At 42.0% G+C, this 19,320-nt stretch overlaps 1 protein-coding gene across 1 annotated transcript in view; it reads left to right on the top strand.

Moving 5' to 3' along the window:
* cul3b (cullin 3b) overlaps positions 1 to 19,320 on the top strand; it is a 106,000-nt gene that overhangs the window by 45,777 nt on the left and 40,903 nt on the right. Inside the window, exons 4-6 of the mRNA XM_080185524.1 lie at positions 5,131 to 5,291; positions 10,393 to 10,507; positions 10,971 to 11,199. Coding sequence (XP_080041650.1) covers positions 5,131 to 5,291; positions 10,393 to 10,507; positions 10,971 to 11,199 — 505 coding nt within the window. The remainder of the gene's footprint in view (positions 1 to 5,130; positions 5,292 to 10,392; positions 10,508 to 10,970; positions 11,200 to 19,320) is intronic.

Below are 19,320 nucleotides of genomic sequence, written 5' to 3' on the forward strand. Positions count from 1 at the left end.
TGGATAACGAAGGAAGTAAAGGAAAGTGTTAAATTAAAAGCGGATGCGTTTAGAGCAGCTAAGAGTAGTGGGCGAGAAGAGGATTGGGTGAGGTTTAAATATCAACAAAGAATGACAAAGAAGTTGATGAAGAAGGGTAGGATAAACTATGAAGCTGGGCTAGCGCTTAATATAAAAAAGGATAGTAAGAATTTTTATAAATATATAAAAAGGAAGAGGCTGACTAGGGTGAATGTTTGACCCTTAGAGGATGAGAGGGGGGACTTAGTGGTAGGGGATGGGGAAATGGCTGAGGCCTTGAATAACTCTTTTGTTTCGGTCTTCACGGAGGAGGACGTGATTAATTTGCCGGGTGTTAGCAATGGAAAGATGGTAGGAGTGGAGGGCCTGAATGACATTATTGTTACTAGAGAGGCAGTGCTCGACAGACTGGAGGGACTGATTGTAGACAAGTCCCCAGGACCGGGAGGGTTCTGGAAGAAATGGCAGAGGTGATAGTGGATGCCTTGGTGATTATTTTCCAAACGTCGCTGGATTCCGGGGAAGTGCCGGAAGATTGGAAAACGGCTAATGTTACGCCGTTGTTTAAGAAGGGTGACCGGCAAACGGCAGGGAATTATAGGCCGGTTAGTTTAACGTCTGTTGTAGGTAAAATGTTAGAATCCGTGATCAAGGAGAAAATAGCGAGGCATCTTGAGGAGAATTGTTTGATAGAGCAGACGCAGCACGGTTTCATTAAGGGGAAGTCATGTCTGACGAATTTATTGGAGTTCTGTGAGGATGTGTCTAGGGCGGTGGATAGAGGAGAGCTGGTGGATGTGGTGTTTCTTGATTTTCAGAAGGCGTTTGATAAGGTGCCGCACAAGAGGTTATTACAGAAGGTCAGGGGGCATGGAGTTGGGGGTAGGGTGTTAGCGTGGATAGGGGATTGGCTGTCAAATAGGAGGCAGAGAGTGGGGGTCATTGGGTGCTATTCGGATTGGCGGTTGGTGACTAGTGGAGTGCCCCAGGGGTCGGTGCTGGGGCCTCAGCTATTTACCATTTATATAGATGATCTGGAGGAGGGAACCGAGTGTATGGTGTCGAAATTTGCTGATGACACCAAGATTGGTGGAACGGCAAATTGCGCGGAAGGTGTGGAAAGTCTGCAGAAGGATCTAGATAGGCTGGGTGAATGGGCCAGGAACTGGCAAATGGAATTTAATGTTGGCAAGTGTGAGGTTGTCCACTTTGGTAGGAATAATGGTAGGAAGGACTATTACTTACGTGGCGAAAAACTGCAGCATGCGACGGTGCAGAGGGACCTCGGGGTCCTTGTGCATGAGTCACAAAAACCCAGCCTGCAGGTGCAGCAGGTGGTCAGGAAAGCGAATGGGATGCTGGCCTTCATAGCGAGGGGGATTGAATATAAAAGTAGGGAGGTCTTGCTGCAACTGTACAGGGCATTGGTGAGGCCGCAGCTGGAGTACTGTGTGCAGTTTTGGTCGCCGCACTTGCGCAAGGATATTTTGGCCTTGGAGGGAGTGCAGAGGAGGTTTACTAGGCTGATACCGGAGTTGAAGGGGTTGAACTATGAGGAGAGGCTGAATAAACTAGGCTTGTACTCGTTAGAGTTTAGAAGAATGAGGGGAGATCTCATTGAGGCATATAAGATGATGAATGGGATGGATAGGATAGAGGTGGAGAGACTCTTCCTGCTCAGAAAGGACTGTAGGACGAGAGGGCACAGCCTCAGGATAAAGGGGGAGCGGTTTAGAACGGAGTTGAGGAGGAACTTCTTCACTCAAAGGGTGGTGAATCTCTGGAATTCTCTGCCCGTTGAAGTGGTGGAGGCTGCCTCACTAAATATATTTAAGACGCGGGTTGATAGGTTTTTAATAGGCAAGGGGATTAAGGGTTATGGGGAGAGGGCGGGAAGGTGGAACTGAGCCACGACAGATCAGCCATGATCTTATTGAATGGCGGGGCAGGCTCGAGTGGCTAGATGGCCTAGTCCTGCTCCTATTTCTTATGTTTTTATGTTCCCAGTTGCTTAGACCTAACGTACGCCTCTCTTTTCCTCCTGACCAAGTCCTCATTCTCCCTAGTTACCCACAGCTCCCTGATCCTACCTTTCCCATCCCTTCTCTTAACCGGCACGTGTCTTTCTTGCACCCGTTTGAGCTGTCCCTTAAAAGACTCCCACATGCCGAACGTGGACTTACCCTCAAACAACGTCTCCCAATCAGTATCTATAAGTTCCTGCCTAATCCGGCTGTATCTAGCCTTCCCCCAATTTAGCACCCTCCCCTTCGGACAGTACTCATCTTTTTCCATTAGTGTCCTGAAGTAGACTGAATTGTCGTCACTGTTAGCCACATGTTCTCCTACTGTAACCTCGATCACCTGACCAGACTCATTTCCCAGAACTAAATCCAGTATAGCCCCCTCTCTAGTCGGGCTAGCTACATACTGCTCCAAAGACCCTTCCAGTACACATTTTACAAATTCCTCCCCATCTGGACCCCCAGCCCTAGGCACCTTCCAATCCACCCCAGGGAGATTAAAGTCTCCCACTACAAGCACCCTATTTTTTTCTACACCTATCCAGAATTTCTTTACATATCCTTTCTTCCACTTCCCTCGGGCTATTTGGTGGCCTATAGTATACCCCTAGCAAAGTGATTGCTCCCTTCCTATTCCTGAACTCCACCCACAGCGACTCATTTCCCGACTCCTCTAAATCATCCTCCCTCTGCACAGCTGTAATGTGATCCCTAAATAACAACACCACTCCCCCTCCTCTTTTTGACCCTCTGTCATGTCGGAAACACTTATACCCAGGAATATTCAGCTGCCAGTCCTGCCCTTTTAACCATGTCTCTGTCACTGCAACCACATCTAAATTCCTTGCAAACGTTAAGGCCTTAAGTTCATCCGTTTTACCCGTTACGCTCCTCGCGTTAAAACAGACGCACTCCAGACCTCCAGGCCCACTCAGATCCTCCCTCTCCTGGATGATTGTCCTCTCATCTAATCTTACCCTGTCACCTAACTTGCTCCCAATCCCGGTGCCTACTGAGCTACCGGTTTCATCCCCCATGCCCCCCCTTACATTAGTTTAAACCCTGCCGAAACATTCCAGCTAAGGTATTCGTGCTCTTCCCATTTAAGTGTTCCCCATCCCTCCTATACAGGTGCCCTTCTCTCTCGAACACTTCCCAATGACTCACAAATGTAAAACCCTCCGTCTTACACCAAGCCTTCAGCCACGCATTTAGCTGAAGGATCTCAGTATTCCTAGCCCCACTGTCCCTAGGCACTGGTAACAGCCCAGAGATTGCCACCCTGGAGGCCCTGCTCTTCAGCCTGGCACCCAATTCCCTAAACTGCCTGCGTACTCACTGTCCCCTGGCTCTTCCTTCCTATGTCCTTCTCACCTACATGCACAATTATGTCAGCTTGGTTCCCTTCGCCCTTCAGTATCCCTTCAACCCTTTCAGAAACAACCTGTACCCCTGCTCCAGGGAGGCAGACTACCATCCTGGAGTCTTGCTTTTGCCCACAGAACTGCCTATCTATTCCTTTGACCCTCCCATCCCCCACCACTATCTCACTTCTAATCCCTTTCCTTCCCTGTAAGGTGTTCTGATCCTCCTGTCTTCCCTCTGGAAGATCACCTTTCCCAATTGATACCCTTCCTTTGACATCTTGGGAGACTGCCACTGGGGTAGCCTTTGGACCATAACTTTTTCCTCCTTTTTCCCTTCCTAATGGTTACCCACCTGTCCCCCCGCTTAGGCCCTAGTATCTCCACTTGACTATGGTTCATATCCATTAGTGCCTCGTTCTCCCTTACTAGAAATACATCCTCAAGCCTCAGCTCTAATTCCCTCATCCGGTCTCTCAGACGCTGCAGCTCCCAACACTTAGCGCAGATGTGGACTTTCGAGAGATGAGTTGGCCCCAGAAACTCCCACATGTGACACCGAATGCAGTTAATTCGTCTCCCAGTTGAGTATGCCATTTATCTGAGGACCTCAGCACAAGAAGGGAAAAGAAGACAGACAACAACAGAAACACCCACCTGTCCTACGCCCGCTCTCGCCTCAGCCAGAGGAGCCAAAGCTCTTACTCTGCTCCCAACTCAGTCCGCTGCCCGCTGTCTATTGCGGCCTTCTTTTTATGTTCCGCGCTACCTTCCTGACTACCCCCGTGCATACTTCCGCTACGGAGAGAAAAAACTAACAAAAACCCTGTGAACCGGAAAAGGAGACAAAAAACTCAAACTAAACAGGTATTTAGCCACTCACCACCAGCACTTTCCAAGTACACTGCTTCAAAGAACAGTGATGTATCCCGTCTTCCATTGACTCTGTTACACTGTGGCGGAGCTCTCTGAGGGATGCTGCATTTTTGGATAAGCCAGGCTTTGAAGGTCCTGGGAGAATATTTGAACAGCCAGCAATTTAACAATGACTGCCACTCCTATGAAGATCCACTCCATGGTATCTATTCAAATTTAATAGCTATTTTAATTTCATTGCATAATAAAAAGTTCTTTCCCTGCAGTTGTTTGGGTTTGTCCAATTTGAATCTCCTCCTCTTTGTCTCTCACTCTGCTTTTGTTTCTTTCTCTGCAACCCCTTCTTCCTTCAACTGAAATACAATATTGCTTCATAAACTTGAGCAGTTTTAATATAAAGATCGACCGTTTAGCTTTGTAGTAATAAGCTTGAAAATTGATATCCTGCCTACAGGGCTAGAAGAATTGTGTTTTGCTTATTCATGCAACAAGAAGCATAAGAAATTGTTGACCACATTGTGAAAATAATCTTCTTGTCATCATTCATGGATCCTCTGTTTTTCATTTCACCTTGAGTAAAGTTATGCTGCATGTTCATTGTAATGGTATTTGCTATATACGGCAGAGTTTTATGTTGTGATTCCTCAGGTCACATTGTCATTTGTTAGAAGTTGGACAGCAAAATTTGCACTCCAGCTTTTGGTGCATAAGGTAACAAAAAAAGTTTTGACTATGAGCTCTTCTATGGTGAAATAAAATGTACTACAACTAACAGAAATTAACAAGTTGCTAGTTAAAACTCTACACTCAAATTACTGTCATTTTTATTTTATTCCCCTTTGCAGGATCGTGTGTATGTACAACAGAATAACGTAGAGAATGTTTACAACTTGGGCTTGATCATTTTCAGAGATCAGGTTGTGCGTTATGGTTGCATCCGAGACCACCTACGTCAGACACTCCTGGATATGATTGCTAGGGAGAGGAAAGGAGAGGTAGTGGACAGGTAAATCAAGGCAGTTACTGTGTTTGATGCATGTATTTCAGAACTGCTCGTAACACTATTTTATACATAGACCTATTTCTTTGTTTTAAATGGGGAAACATTGACGCACTGTAACTTCACTAGCCTAGTAATCCAGAGGCCCACACTAATGCTACAGGGACATGATAATTGGTGGAATTTGAATTCAATCAATAAAATCTGGAATTGAAGGCCAGGCTCAGTAATGGTGATCATGAAACAATTGTCATCATTCATTTGGTTTATTAATGTCCTGAAGGAAAGACCAAAGGAATGATCAAATCAGTTTGTTAACTTCCATGCTATCTTGGCCGTTATGATCGCTGTAGAGACTGATTTAAGTTTGAACAAGTGATTTGAATTTCCAGTGACTGACTTAATGGAATTGTACACCAAGATTTCAGGTTTTCAGACTGTTAACAAACCAACTAAAGAACCAAACTTTGCTTCCAGCGTGTCATAATCAAGGCCCCCAGTCTTCCTGATAACCAAACCGCATACGCTTGTTGTCGGGCAGAACTCATTATGGATGATGTGACCCCCTCTACTTCTTCTTTGTAGCTTAATTTAAAACAAAATCTGGTAAACCCTTACAATAGTACCATGGCAGAATTAAGTTGTACCTAATAATTATAGAAATGTCTTGCTGCAGCTGTATAGGGCACTGGTGAGCCCGCAGCTGGAGTACTGTGTGCAGTTTTGGTCGCCGCACTTACGCAAGGATGTTTTGGCCTTGGAGGGAGTGCAGAGGAGGTTTACTAGGCTGATGCCGGAGTTGAGGGGGTTGAGCTGTGAGGAGAGGCTGAATAAACTAGGCTTGTACTCGTTAGAGTTTAGAAGAATGAGGGGAGATCTCATTGAGAGATATAAGATGATGAATGGGATGGATAGGATAGAGGTGGAGAGACTCTTCCCGCTCAGAAAGGACAGTAGGACTAGGGGGCACAGCCTCAAGATAAAGGGGGGGGGGGGGGGGGGGGGGGGGGGGCGCGGTTTAGAATGGAGTTGAGGAGGAACAACTTCACTCAAAGGGTGGTGAATCTCTGGAATTCTCTGCCCGTTGAAGTGGTGGAGGCTGCCTTGCTAAATATTTTTAAGACGCGGGTTGATGGGTTTTTGATAAGCGAGGGGATTAAGGGTTATGGGGAGAAGGCGGGAAAGTGGAACTGAGCCACGACAGATCAGCCATGATCTTATTGAATGGCGGGGCAGGCTCGAAGGGCTAGATGGCCTACTACTCCTCCTATTTCTTATGTACAACTATTGGGCTTCAAAATTATTAAGTGTAGCAAGGGAATACTGCTGAAGTAAATTAAGTGAATTGACAAACTTATCCTCCTGCCTGAAGCTGTGGGCATTTCAAAGATTGGTGGTTGGAGAATTTACATTTTACTTAAATGGATATGCATGTTCCAGAATCAATGGTCTGACATTAGTGCTTTATTCCTTTTATTGCCTGACCTTGTCTTTAGCTCTAACCTCCTACAACTCCTTGAACTTGCTGCTCTATTGCCTCAATTTTTATGCATTCACTTCTTTTGCCTGACGTGGCAATTGTTTCTCCAGGTACGTAGGCAATGTGTATTGGAATTCACTTCCTGAGATCTGCTATCTTGAAACCAAGTTGTTTCACAGCAAACCTGCATTCTTTTGCTGCATGGAATTTGCTGTAAAACCTCAAACAAATATAGAATGAAATTAAACAATTCAGACTTTATTGTAGGGGGAAGAGATTGAAGTTTGAGGAAGCAGAACGCCAAACCTAGTTTGCCAAAGGGCTGAGTATTACCAAGAAATTGATAACTATCACTGGAGTAAGCCAATTCATTCCAGGCACTTAGCACTGTAAAACAAAAATAAATCTTGTCTGTTATGTTTCATTTAAACTTTCCCCCTGTATCTTAAAGCAGTGTCCCCTAGCAATTAACATTTCTACTTTGGGGAAAAAGACTCTGACTGTCCATTCTATTCATGCATCTCCTAATTGTGTAAACTTCTATCCGATCACCCCTCAGCCTCCGACATTCAAGTGAAAACAAACCAAGTTTTTTAAATCTCTCCTCATTGCCAACACACTTCAAACCAGGCAACATCCTGGTAAAATTTTTCTGTACTCTCTCCAAAGTGTCCACATCTTCAGTAGTGTGGCAACCAGAACTATACACCATGTTCCAAATGTGGCCTAACTAAAATTCTATACAGTTATATCATGCCTTGCCAACTTTTATACTCTATGCTGTGACCAGTGAATGCAAGCATGCATACGCCAACTTTGATTTGATTTATCACAGTCACATATATAAACATACAGTGAAAAGTATTGTTTCTTGTGTGCTATACAGAAAAAGCATACTATTCATAAAGAAGGAAACGAGAGAGTGGAGAATGTAGTAGAACATGGAACGTTACAGCACGGTACAGGCCCTTCGGCCCTCAATGTTGTGCCGAGCTACGTCCAATCCCAAGATCAAGCTATCCTACTCCCTGTCATTCTGGTATGCTTCATGTGGGTATCCAGTAACCACTTGAAAGTTCCTCAAGTGTCCGACTCCATTATCACAGGCAGTCTATTCCACACCCCAATGTGGAATCTACCTTGGACATCCCTCCTATATCTCCCACCATGAATCTTATAGTTATGCCCACTAGTAACAGCTACATGCACCCAAGGAAATAGTTTCTGCACGTCCACTCTATCAATCCCTCATCATCTTATGAACCTCTAAGTCGCCTCTCATCCTCCTCCACTCCAAAGAGAGAAGCCCTAGCTCCCTCGACCTTTCCTCATAAGACCTACTCTCCAAACCAGGCAGCATCCTGGTAAATCTCCTCTGCACTGTATCCACTTGAGTGGCAACCTTCAGAGATCTGTGGATATGAACTCCAAGATCTCTCTGCTCCTCCACGTTCCTTAGAACCCTGCCATTGACCCTGTAATCTGCATTCAAGTTTGTCCTACCAAAATGAATCACCTCACATTCATCAGGGTTAAACTCCATCTGCCACTTTTCTGCCCAGCTCTCCATCCTATCACTGTCTCTTTGCAGCCTGCAAAAGCCCTCCATCTTATCCACTACTCCACCAATGTTGGTGTTGTCGGCAAATGTACCCCCCTTCAGCCCCCTCTTCCAAGTCATTGATAAAAATCACAAAAAGCAGAGGACCCAGCACAGACCCCTGTGGTACACCGCTGGTAACTGGCCTCTGGTCTGAAAATTTTCCTTCCACCACCACCACCCTCTGCCTTCTATGATACAGCGAGTTACTTACCCAATCGGCCAAATTTCCTTCCTGGTGTTACAGCCATAGCTAGGGTGTAGAGAAAGATCAACTTAATGCAAGATAAGTCCATTCAAAAGTCTGATGGCAGCAGGGAAGAAGCTGTTCTTGAGTCGGTTGGTACGTGACCCCAAACTTTTGTATCATTTTCCCAACGGAAGAGGTGGAAGAGAGAACGTCTAGGGTGCGTGGAGTCCTTAATTATGCTGGCTGCTTTGAGGCAGTGGGAAGTGTGGACAGAGTCAATGGATAGCAGGCTAGTTTGCATGATGGATTGGGCTACATTCATGATCTTTTGTATTTCTTTGCGGTCTTGAGCAGAAGCCATACCAAGTTGTGATGCAACCAGAAAGAATGCTTTCTATGGTGCATCTGAAAAAGTTGGTGAGAGGCAAAGCTGACATACCAAATTTTCTTAGACATCTGAGAAAGTAGAGACGTTGGTGGGCTTTCTCAACATAGATCACCTTATCTACTTTTCTTGCCACTTTCAGGGAACTGTGGACCCATATGCTTACATCCCCTCTATATGTTGATGTTTCTAAGGGTTCTGCTATTTATTGTATACTTTCCTCCTGCATTAGACCTTCCAAAATCCATCACCTTGCATTTGTCCAGATTAAATTCCATCTGCTATTTCTTTGACCAAATCTCCCCAACTCCCCCAATCTTTGTATCAGCTGCAAACTTACTAAGCAGACCACCCGCATTCTCTCCACTGATCGCTGCGGAACACCATGGTTGCAGATCTCTAGTCAGAAAAACGCACTTCCACCGTTACTCTTTTTTTGAAGGGTCACATAGCAGAAGCGTGGTAGTTGTTCTCTGTGCGTGGGCAGAGTGGAAGCATGTACAAGTTGCTCAAATTAATTAATAAGCTATTGTTCTTATAAGTCCTTAGTTGCCAGTCACTGGAACCCAGCACTTCTGCTCTTAATGCTTTGTTTTTGACCTTATATGGTGCCAGATCAGAACCCCGCCATAGATTATGAAACCAGAGTAGACCACAACAATTTTTCTATTTTGACACATATGTGAAGATAGGATGTTTCTCTCCAGATGTGAACTTTATTTAACAACACAGTTCAACTTTAACAAATGAATTAGCTTAACCATTAACAGTTGAGCAATACTTAAATTGAAAGGAAACAATTCTAAGTTCTAACTATTCAGTATATCAATACCAATCAAGCAATATTTCTCTTATAAACTTAAAACACACTTAAAGCATAGTTAGTAAACCCGGGCAAACTTGCTTTAACATTTGTTAGTGGTCTTGGAGTTTTGAGAAAACTTCTGGAGAGTGCGAGAGAGAGCAAGCCTCTTTTTAAAAGCTCCAGGCAGCAACTGCCCTTTATTTTAGAATGAAACTACTTTCCTGCTTCAAGCCTAGTTCCTCCCATTTCTAATATCACTTGACTCAGTCCCAGAATAACTAATTTACCCTCCATTATTTTAATTAATAAAACATCCCATTAAGCCTCCTGCTAAATAACCACTTAGATGGCTAAAATAAGTAATTAGCTAACTTTCTCAGCATCTGCTATATTTTTCCTCAGATAAACTGACTGTAGAAAAACACCGTCTCTCAAAGACATGCCCCTGCATCCCCAACATATATTAATAACACTGTATCATCACACACCTAATATTCTCCTGGCCAATCTTAAACGTTAATACAGCATTACTTATTAAGGTCTGATCTATTCAATTTAGACTTTTTTTTAAAAAAGAGAACCGTCTGATATTATCTAAAAACAACATTCTTAATTGACCTGTTTTTCCATTTTCTTTGTTTTACTAGAGGAGCAATTCGGAATGCCTGTCAGATGCTCATGATCCTTGGCCTAGAAGGCCGATCAGTGTATGAGGAAGATTTTGAGGCTCCGTTTTTAGAAATGTCAGCTGAATTCTTCCAGGTATCTGTTAATGCTTTTAATTTCTTGTAACAAGGTAATATGCAATTATCAAATATATAGTGTTAAGATAATTATGTAAAGCAATTCTAATAGTTTCATTGTAAAAGGGCAACATAATGGCGCACTGGCTAACACTGCTGCCTCTCTGCACCAGGGACCCAGGTTCAGTTCCAGCCTTGAGTGACTGTGTGGAGTTTGCACATTCTCCTTGTGTCTGCAAGGGTTTCCTCCCACAGTCCAAAGATGTGCAGGTTACGTGGATAGTTCATGCTAAATTGCCCCTCAGTGTCCTAATATGTGTATATTAGATTGATTAGCCATGGTAAATGTGTGGGGTTACAGGGATAGGTTGGGGAGAGGACCTGGGTTAGATACTCTGAATGTTGGTGCAAACTCTATGAAGCAAATGGCTTCCTTCTGCACTGTAGGGATTCTATAATTCTAAACATTTCTTTTTGTATAGATGGAAAGCCAGAAGTTCTTAGCAGAGAATAGTGCATCTGTGTACATTAAGAAAGTGGAAGCACGGATTAACGAAGAAATTGAACGAGTTATGCACTGTCTTGATAAATCCACAGAAGAACCAATTGTGAAGGTGGTGGAGAGAGAACTAATTTCTAAACATATGAAGACTATTGTAGAAATGGAAAACTCAGGCTTAGTCCATATGTTAAAAAATGGAAAGACAGAAGGTAACTTCCAAGGATATTTCTTTCCTGTTTGTAGTATACAAGTTTTATTTTGGAGAGAAATATTTTACAAAATCATGTTTATCTATATTCTATGATTCAGCAGGTGGTAAGTGCTGTATGAGCCTCATCCCAAGAAGAGAAACTTGAGAGCAATCACAACTGTTTTCTATTTGTATATGAGCAAAAAATATGCGTTCTGAAGTCTAGAGCCATAAATTACTGTAAAACTTTGAAGATATTGCCACAAAGCACAACCTATTCTTGCGGTTGGGGAGGTATTTCCCAGGGGTTCCCCCTCCCACTAAGCTATTGAAATTCAAGACTAAAGCAAATGCTGCTTTCTGGGAAAACCAAACACTTCTCTGTGATGGCTAAAGGCTTTTCATTTCACTTCACAGTTTGTCTCAGCACAATACAACCTCTTTAGGAGATCTTACGTGGCTACATACAGAATAGCTTCCAACCTCCCTATGAAAATGTTTTTTTTCTTTCATCTTTTCTATTGTTCTTGTCCTTCTAAGAAATTTATCTCTTCCAGAGTATAACAACCTTTTATGTTCTCCTTATGGCCACTATTTTGAGTAAAATAAAGTATAATAATTTTGCAGTATTTATTTACGACCTCTTCTAAATTGTAAACTCCTTCCTACCTCCCATTGAAATTCAATGGCAAAGAGTACAATTCCTCATTCATCCCTTAATGCAAATTTCTACCCACGTTATGTTTTCTTGGAGATCATCTAAGTTGGCCTGATTACTTCAGATGCATGCTTTTCACACCCAGCCCCTTTGATGTCCTCACCGTTGTAGACGCTCAGCCTCCAGCTTAATTTGGCCATAGCCCTGCAATCCTGCTTTACTGAATACTGCAATACAATAAGAAGTCTCACAACACCAGGTTAAAATCCAACAGGTTTATTTGGTAGCAGACGCCACCAGCTTTCGAGGCTTTTCCCCTTCGTCAGGTGAGTGGGGAGTTCCGATCACAAATAGAGCATATAAAGGCACATGCTCAGTTTACAGAATACTGATTAGAATGCGAGTCTTTACAGCTATTCAAGTCTTAAAGGTGCAGACAATGTGAATGGAGATAGCATTAAGCGTGGGTTAAACGGATGTATATTGTCTCCAGACATGACAATAAGTGAGATGTTGCAAGCCCAGGCAAGTCATGGGGTTACAAATAGTGTGACATAAACCCAAGATTCCGGTTGAGGCTGTCCTCGTGTGCAGAACTTGGCTATTAGTTTCTGCTCAGCGAGCACTGAATACTGCAACAGACCCCAGAAATATTTTTAAAAATTCTTCGGGTTAGATTAATGTGTTGAGTTTACGGCTGTAGTTACCAAAACTTTTGAACTAACATACCGTCAATGTAGAAACAGGAATAGACCATTTGGCCCTTCCAGCCTGCTCTGCCATTCAATATGATCATGGCTGAACCTTCTATCTCAATGCCATATTATCACTTTCCAGTAAACGCTAAAATAATTTCTCTCTTTCTTCAATGTATTCAATGACTTGCCCTCCACAACCTGCTGTGGTACAGAATTCCACAAGTTCACTTCTCTTTGAGCGAAAAAATCTTTCCTTATCTCAGTCAAATATTGTCTACCCAGTATCCTAAGACTGTATCCCCTGGTTCTAGATTTCCTAATCAGGGAAAACATCTTCCTTGCATCTAGTATGTCCAGCCCTGTTAGAATTTCATATGCTTCGATCAGATCTCCTGTCATCTTTCTAAACTTGGGTACAACTAGGCCTGTATTCACTAATTTCTTGTTGTAGGGCAGTCCCATCAACCCTGGTATCAGTATAGTGCACCACTGCTGTACTCGCTCTGGCAAGTATATCCTTTCTTAGGTCAGGAGACTCAAACTACAGGCAGTACTCCAGGTCTGTTTCCTGCAAGGCGTGTGTAACTGCAGTAAGGCAACCTTACTTAGGAATTCAGTTCCTCTTGCAAAGACAGCCAACATATGATTTGCCTTCCAAATTGCTTACTGCACCTGCCTGTCTGCTTTCGTTGACAGATCCCTTTACACGTCCATACTTCCCAATATATTGCAATTTAAATAAAATGCTTCCTTTTTGTTTTTCACACAAAGTGTAACACTTCAATTTAGTCATGATGTACTGCATCTACCCATGTGTTCGCACACTCATTCAACGCGTCTAAATTATTTTGAAGACTCCTTGGATCCTCCTGACAACTTCCAATTCCATCCAGTTTTTTGCCGTCAGCAAAGTTGGAGATATTACATTTGGTTCCCTCATCCAGGTTGTTTATATATAGTAAACAGCTGGGGTTGAGTACTGAATCCCTGTTGTTTCCTGTCAATCAACCAATTCTCGATCTGTTACCTCAATCCATGTGCTTTAAATTTGCTCATTAGCCTTTTATGACAGGCCTTATCAAAAGCCTTCCGGAAGCCCAAATGCACCATCTTTGCAGTGATCCCAATTTGGAGTGGAATTAATTTGGTTGAGAGTTTGGATTTAATGTTTTGTTGAGCTTATGAATTAATTTCCAATTCTATTTGAAGGAATAAATAAGAATTTGTATCTCTGTTTGCAGTGAGATTTTATATTTGTGAACATTTCCATAGAGAAAATACAGCAGGAGCTTTACCAAATAAATATTTTTCAAAAAAATGAACTTTCACATCTATATATTGTAAGGTTTTCTTTACAAATGATGTGGGCCTGCACACACCAACTGTCTTTCTGCGATGAAAATGGAAAATGTAAGCTCTTTATGAATCTTCCAACAGGTGGTCTCTGGAAAATGTAAATGGGACTAAACTATATATCAACTGTTTAACTGCTAGCAACTCTAGAGAATTCAATTCTCCCTGTGATGGATTTGATACTTCACCTATTTGAAGTTGCTTTTCTAATGTTGTAAATATATAGCCTTTAAAGTATTTCACCCGTCTTTCCTTCCCATTTTCCTCTCCTATTTCTTGTGCTTCAATTTTAATTTGAATGTTAAAACATTTATATAATATATCTAGATGTCTCCTTGATCTTCCCATTTTGAACCTGGCTGAAGCTACATAATTTGAAATTGCTTCCTGCTTTGCTAAAAAATGATTCCTACGTGGAATTGCTTTTTAGAAAGTAAGAGTGAGCATTGTAGTGTTGATATGATTTTGTTGGAGTGGCCAGGTCACTGAAATCTGAGTTACTCAGCAGTTTGAAACAACCCAAGAGTCTGACAAGAATTCATCTGATATGCAGGGAGCTGAAAATTGCTGATCTGGTCAGCACTGCTTGAGGTTGCAGATAGGCTGTTTGGAAATGTGTTCAATGCTTATAATATACTTAGATTTAGTTGATTTATATAACTTTTTCATAAATTCACAGTTTAAAGTGTTCTAAAACTTCAGCTGTTACTTTCTTTATGCTCTCAGTCACCATTTATTCTCTATTGCCTACTGCAAGCTTTCTCCTTACAAATTTTCCAGCTAAATTGACATCATGTCCCTAGGCATAATCCAAACTATTTTATAGTAAGTTTGCCCCATTACTGTTTTACAAATGTGTTCAGTTAGGACAAGAAGCTGTGGTATCTAGAAAAGAAGCCCCTAAAATATCTCTAATTGAAATTTATTTTATGTCGGCAATTTTAAAAAAAAATGTTGGTTTTGGTATATTCTGAGCTCCCAATGAGATCTGTCCACTGTGGTCTTTTTTTTATTGTTTTTAACATATTTCATGTAGTGAGACAGAATTTTCCCAAAACATCAAAAGAGCAAATTTTTCATGCACTTAATTTATGCAATGATTGAAAAGACATTAAAAATCTATAGGTATGAGGAATAAAGTATGACTGCCTTGTTTATAACATACCTTATTGGCCTCCTTTGTGTAGAAACCACAAAGTACCCTTTTGTCACAGTATGGAGATACTGGAACAATCGCAAGAATAGTAAGATACAGAAGTTATTTTAAACTTAATTTTAATGTAAATTGTTAGAGTGAGTTAAAGGCTGTAATTAATCTTGCAGTGGTGTGGAGATGCCAGCGTTGGACTGGGGTAAACACAGTAAGAAGTCACACAACACCAGGTTAAAGTCCAACCAATTTATTTGATAGTAAACTGAGAAGCTTCGGGGTTTGCCCCTTCGTCAGGTGAATGGAGAGTTCTGGCCTCAAGACACCTGACCAAAGGGACAAACCCCAAAATCTTCTGAGTTTCCTAGCAAATAAATTGGTTGGACTTTAACCTGGTATTGTGAGACTTCTTACTGAATTAGTCTTGCGCCCAGTGTTTTTTTTTTAAGTACGTGTGTCTCACATAAATTACGTTGAGAATAATGGATGGCTTGGCATTGTCACGAGATTGTGACACATGAATTTGCATGATCTAAGCAATGAGGGAAGAACTGAAGTTTGTATGCTGGAGTTGAGTCACAAATATCATCCAAACTCTTCAATGGCAGCCTTGAACACACTCCATAAATTCAGTTATATACAAACTTCTTTTCAATTTGAATGTTTCCGTTTTCATTACATTTTTTCATGTACGGCAACTCTTGAGTCTTTTAAGCAACAGAGGATTTTTCTTTCTTCTTGGAGAATTTTGTGCTGATTAAGTTCAGCAGTGTTGGCACTGGGAGCACTTACCCGTTTTTAGTACTAAACACCACATGGGTCAAGTGTAGCACAGTGCAAGAACAGAATTACTCTGAGGTAAACGCCATACTGATAGGACAGTTTTAAGTTTAATCAAACATTCCTACTGCTGTGTTATGAAATTATTTTGTTTTCCTTAACAGCTATTTTCTGATTTGAGTCTGATTTCCCATTAATGCCTGATCAGGACCTTTTTTGACTGTGCCAATATGGAACTTGGTTGAGGCTCCAAACAAAATTATTGCCTAAGCAGGATTTGAACTGTTATCAAAGGGTGAAAGGATAGTTGGAATCTATCTTTATTGGGGAGGGATGTTCTGCACAATTGCACAGGATATTTGGATTCAGTTTATGCATTTAAAGGTTTTGCTGTTCTATTTTCCATTTGTTTTCAAGAATAAAACGTAGGCACGTTCTCTTGTCCCATGAGGTTGATATCTTTAAGAGGCATCTTTTACCTTAAAATGGTAGCCTCTGCAAAAAATGCACTGTTTATATTTTATAAGAACACAAGAAATAGGAGCAGGAGTAGGCCATCTAGCCCTTCGAGCCTGCCCCACCATTGAATAAGATCATGGCTGATCTGAAGTGGGTCAGTTCCACTTTCCCGCTTTCTCCCCATAACCCTTAATTCCCCTGTCTATCAGAAACCTATCTACCCGTGACTTAAATATATTCAGCGAGGTAGCCTCCACCACTTCAATGGGCAGAGAATTCCAGAGATTCACCACCCTTTGAGTGAAGAAGTTCCTCTTCAACTCTGATCTAAACTGCCCCCCATCTTGAGGCTGTGCCCTCTAGTCCTGCTATCCTTTCTAAGCGGGAAGAATCTCTCTACCGCTACCCTATCCATCCCCTTCATTATCTTATACGTCTCTATAAGATCCCCCCTCAGCCTTCTAAACTCCAACAAGTACAGACCCAGTCTATTTAGTCTCTTTTTATAAGCTAACCTCCTCATCTCCGGTATTAGCCGAGTGAACCTTCTCTGTGCTCCCTCCAAGACCGGTATATCCTTGCGCAAGTGCAGCGACCAAAACTGCACACAGTACTCCAGCTGCAGCCTCACCAGTACCCTGTACAGTTGCAGCAAGACCTCCCTGCTTTTATGTTCTATCCCCCTCGCTATAAAGGCCAACATTCCATTTGCCTTCTTGATCACCTGCAGGCTGGGTTTTTGTGACTCATGCACAAGGACCCCAGGTCCCTCTGTACCGTAGCATGCTGCAGCTTTTTGCCTTTTAAATAATAATCCCTCCTACTATTATTTCTGCCAAAGTGGATAACCTCACTTGCTAACATTGTACTTTTAGATCCAATCTTTACTGTTATAGCTCCATGTTACAAGATAATTATTAATGGAGATGGCCAACTGATGTGCTTCACATTTATCTGGAAAGACCTTGAAGTAGCCTCACTGCAACATCTTGTTATCCTTTAAATGATTTCAAGGCTTTCAATCTCTGCTGCTCTATTTAGAAGTCCATTCCATATATTGAACAATCTTGCTGGGGACCTGATTTATATCTTAAGTTTACTTGCCTAATTTGAACTTTTATCCTATTAGCAATTTACTTTAAAGTAGTGTTTCAGATTAATCTTGTACATAGAGGTACATGACAAACAGTGATCTTTATGGGCACTGATCAGACATTCAGATGTCTAGAATTTTTATTCATAACTCAGACTTCTAACACAAAATTCCAAATTCTGTTTGAATGAATTGAAGGCCATCTCCGTTCTTGATGACCGCAGTTGTTCACAGTGCTTTGTGTGGTCTGATTAGAGCCACTATACCATTTGAATCAGACTTACGCTCTCTGTTTTGGCTGCACAGTTAGGCATACTGTTGACTTTGTTTGCTACTGTGTATTGGTTGGACCTGTTACACTAAGTCAAAAACCTCTAGCACCCTTTCATATTTTTCTTAGCTGTTTGAATAAATGTTTTGCTCAGTTTTTTTTCTGTGAACAGTATGTTGAACTAATTCATATTAAGTTATACCTGGCATTGTTCTGCCAACTTTTGGCTGACTTCTGAGTTGCCACATCTGAATGTAGCCTTTGATCAATTTCTAACTGAATTTATGAATCCCAAGTCATCAAGGTATTTGAAGGGCTGTTGTGGTCCAGCAGTGATCCCTGGGGTCTTCAACATAACCTGTCTCATTTGTCAATGTCATTAGTCATTATTTTTCCAGAAATTGTTACCGTTCCCATGTAATATCAACTGTCAGTCTTAATAAGAAGGACTTTGGTGCTTCTCAGGGAGTTGGGTGTACTTCTGTGAAGGGCACAGCAACTTAGTATGCACATACAGCAAATAAAGAGGAAGGCAAATGGCGTGTTGGCTTTTATTGTAAGGGGATTGGAGAATAAGGAAGTCTTACTACAGTTATATAGAGCTTTGGTGAGCACATACCTGGACTATGCATTTTTGGTCCCCATGTTTAAAGGATACACTTGCATTGGAGGCAGTACAATGAAGGTTCACTGCAATTGTCCCTGCGATGGTAGCCTGATAATGAGAAGCTGAATAAATTGAGTCTATACTCTAGAATTTAGAAGAATGAGTTGATCTCAATGAAGCATACAAGATTCTGAAGGGACATGATGGAATGGACACTGAGAGATTGTTTCCCTTGGCTGGGGAATCTAGAACTTATAGCACAGTCTCCAGATAAGGAATAAATTATATAGGAATGAAATGAGCAGTTTCTTCAATCGAAGAGTTGTGAATCTTTTTGGAACTTCCTGTCCTAGCAAGTTCTGAATGTTCCTTTGTTAAATATAATTAAGGCTAAAATAGGCAAATGTTTGGGTTTGCAAGGAATTAAGGGACATGGGGAGTAGGTGAGAAAGTGGGCTTGAGGCCAGTGATCAACATGATTACATTAAATAGCAGAGCAGGCTCAAGGTGCTATGTGGTCTAACCCTATCCTATTTCTTCTGTTCACGCAAGAACATGAAACAAAGTATGTAACTAGCGCTGTCAGTTTTGAAGAATTGAAAATGGATTTAAATATGGAGATATTTGTATATCTCTGCACTATTCAGTAATCTTTCTTTTACTGGCAAAGGGCCAGCTTGCCGCACCAGTTGATTGGTGTGGCAAGCCAGTAAGATTGTGTGTGGAACAAAAAATCGCGTTCATGCCAGATTTCTCGCTGCACAGAGTTACCAGCACGTTTTGCTGGTGGGATCGGCTTCACACCCAAACAGGGCGCAAAGCTGATTTAGGTATTAATATTATTAACGAGACCTGCTCGGCAGTATCTGGCCTTGCACGTAACTCCTCATAGGTTGGTTCTCATGCCAGTGAGAATCATAGCCAGCCTCCACCAGCGGAGACCAGATTTAATGGCCTCGTCAGTGGATCATTGAAGCCCTCAGGTGGTTGAGGGCAGGACTGGGTAGTGCCCATCAGGCATTGTCACCCTGGGTAGTGCCCATTGGGCATTGGCACCCTGGCAGCAACCAC

Source organism: Carcharhinus amblyrhynchos, chromosome 3 (genome assembly GCF_965287045.1).
Source record: "Carcharhinus amblyrhynchos chromosome 3, sCarAmb.v2.hapA, whole genome shotgun sequence".
Taxonomy (NCBI): Eukaryota; Metazoa; Chordata; class Chondrichthyes; order Carcharhiniformes; family Carcharhinidae; genus Carcharhinus; species Carcharhinus amblyrhynchos.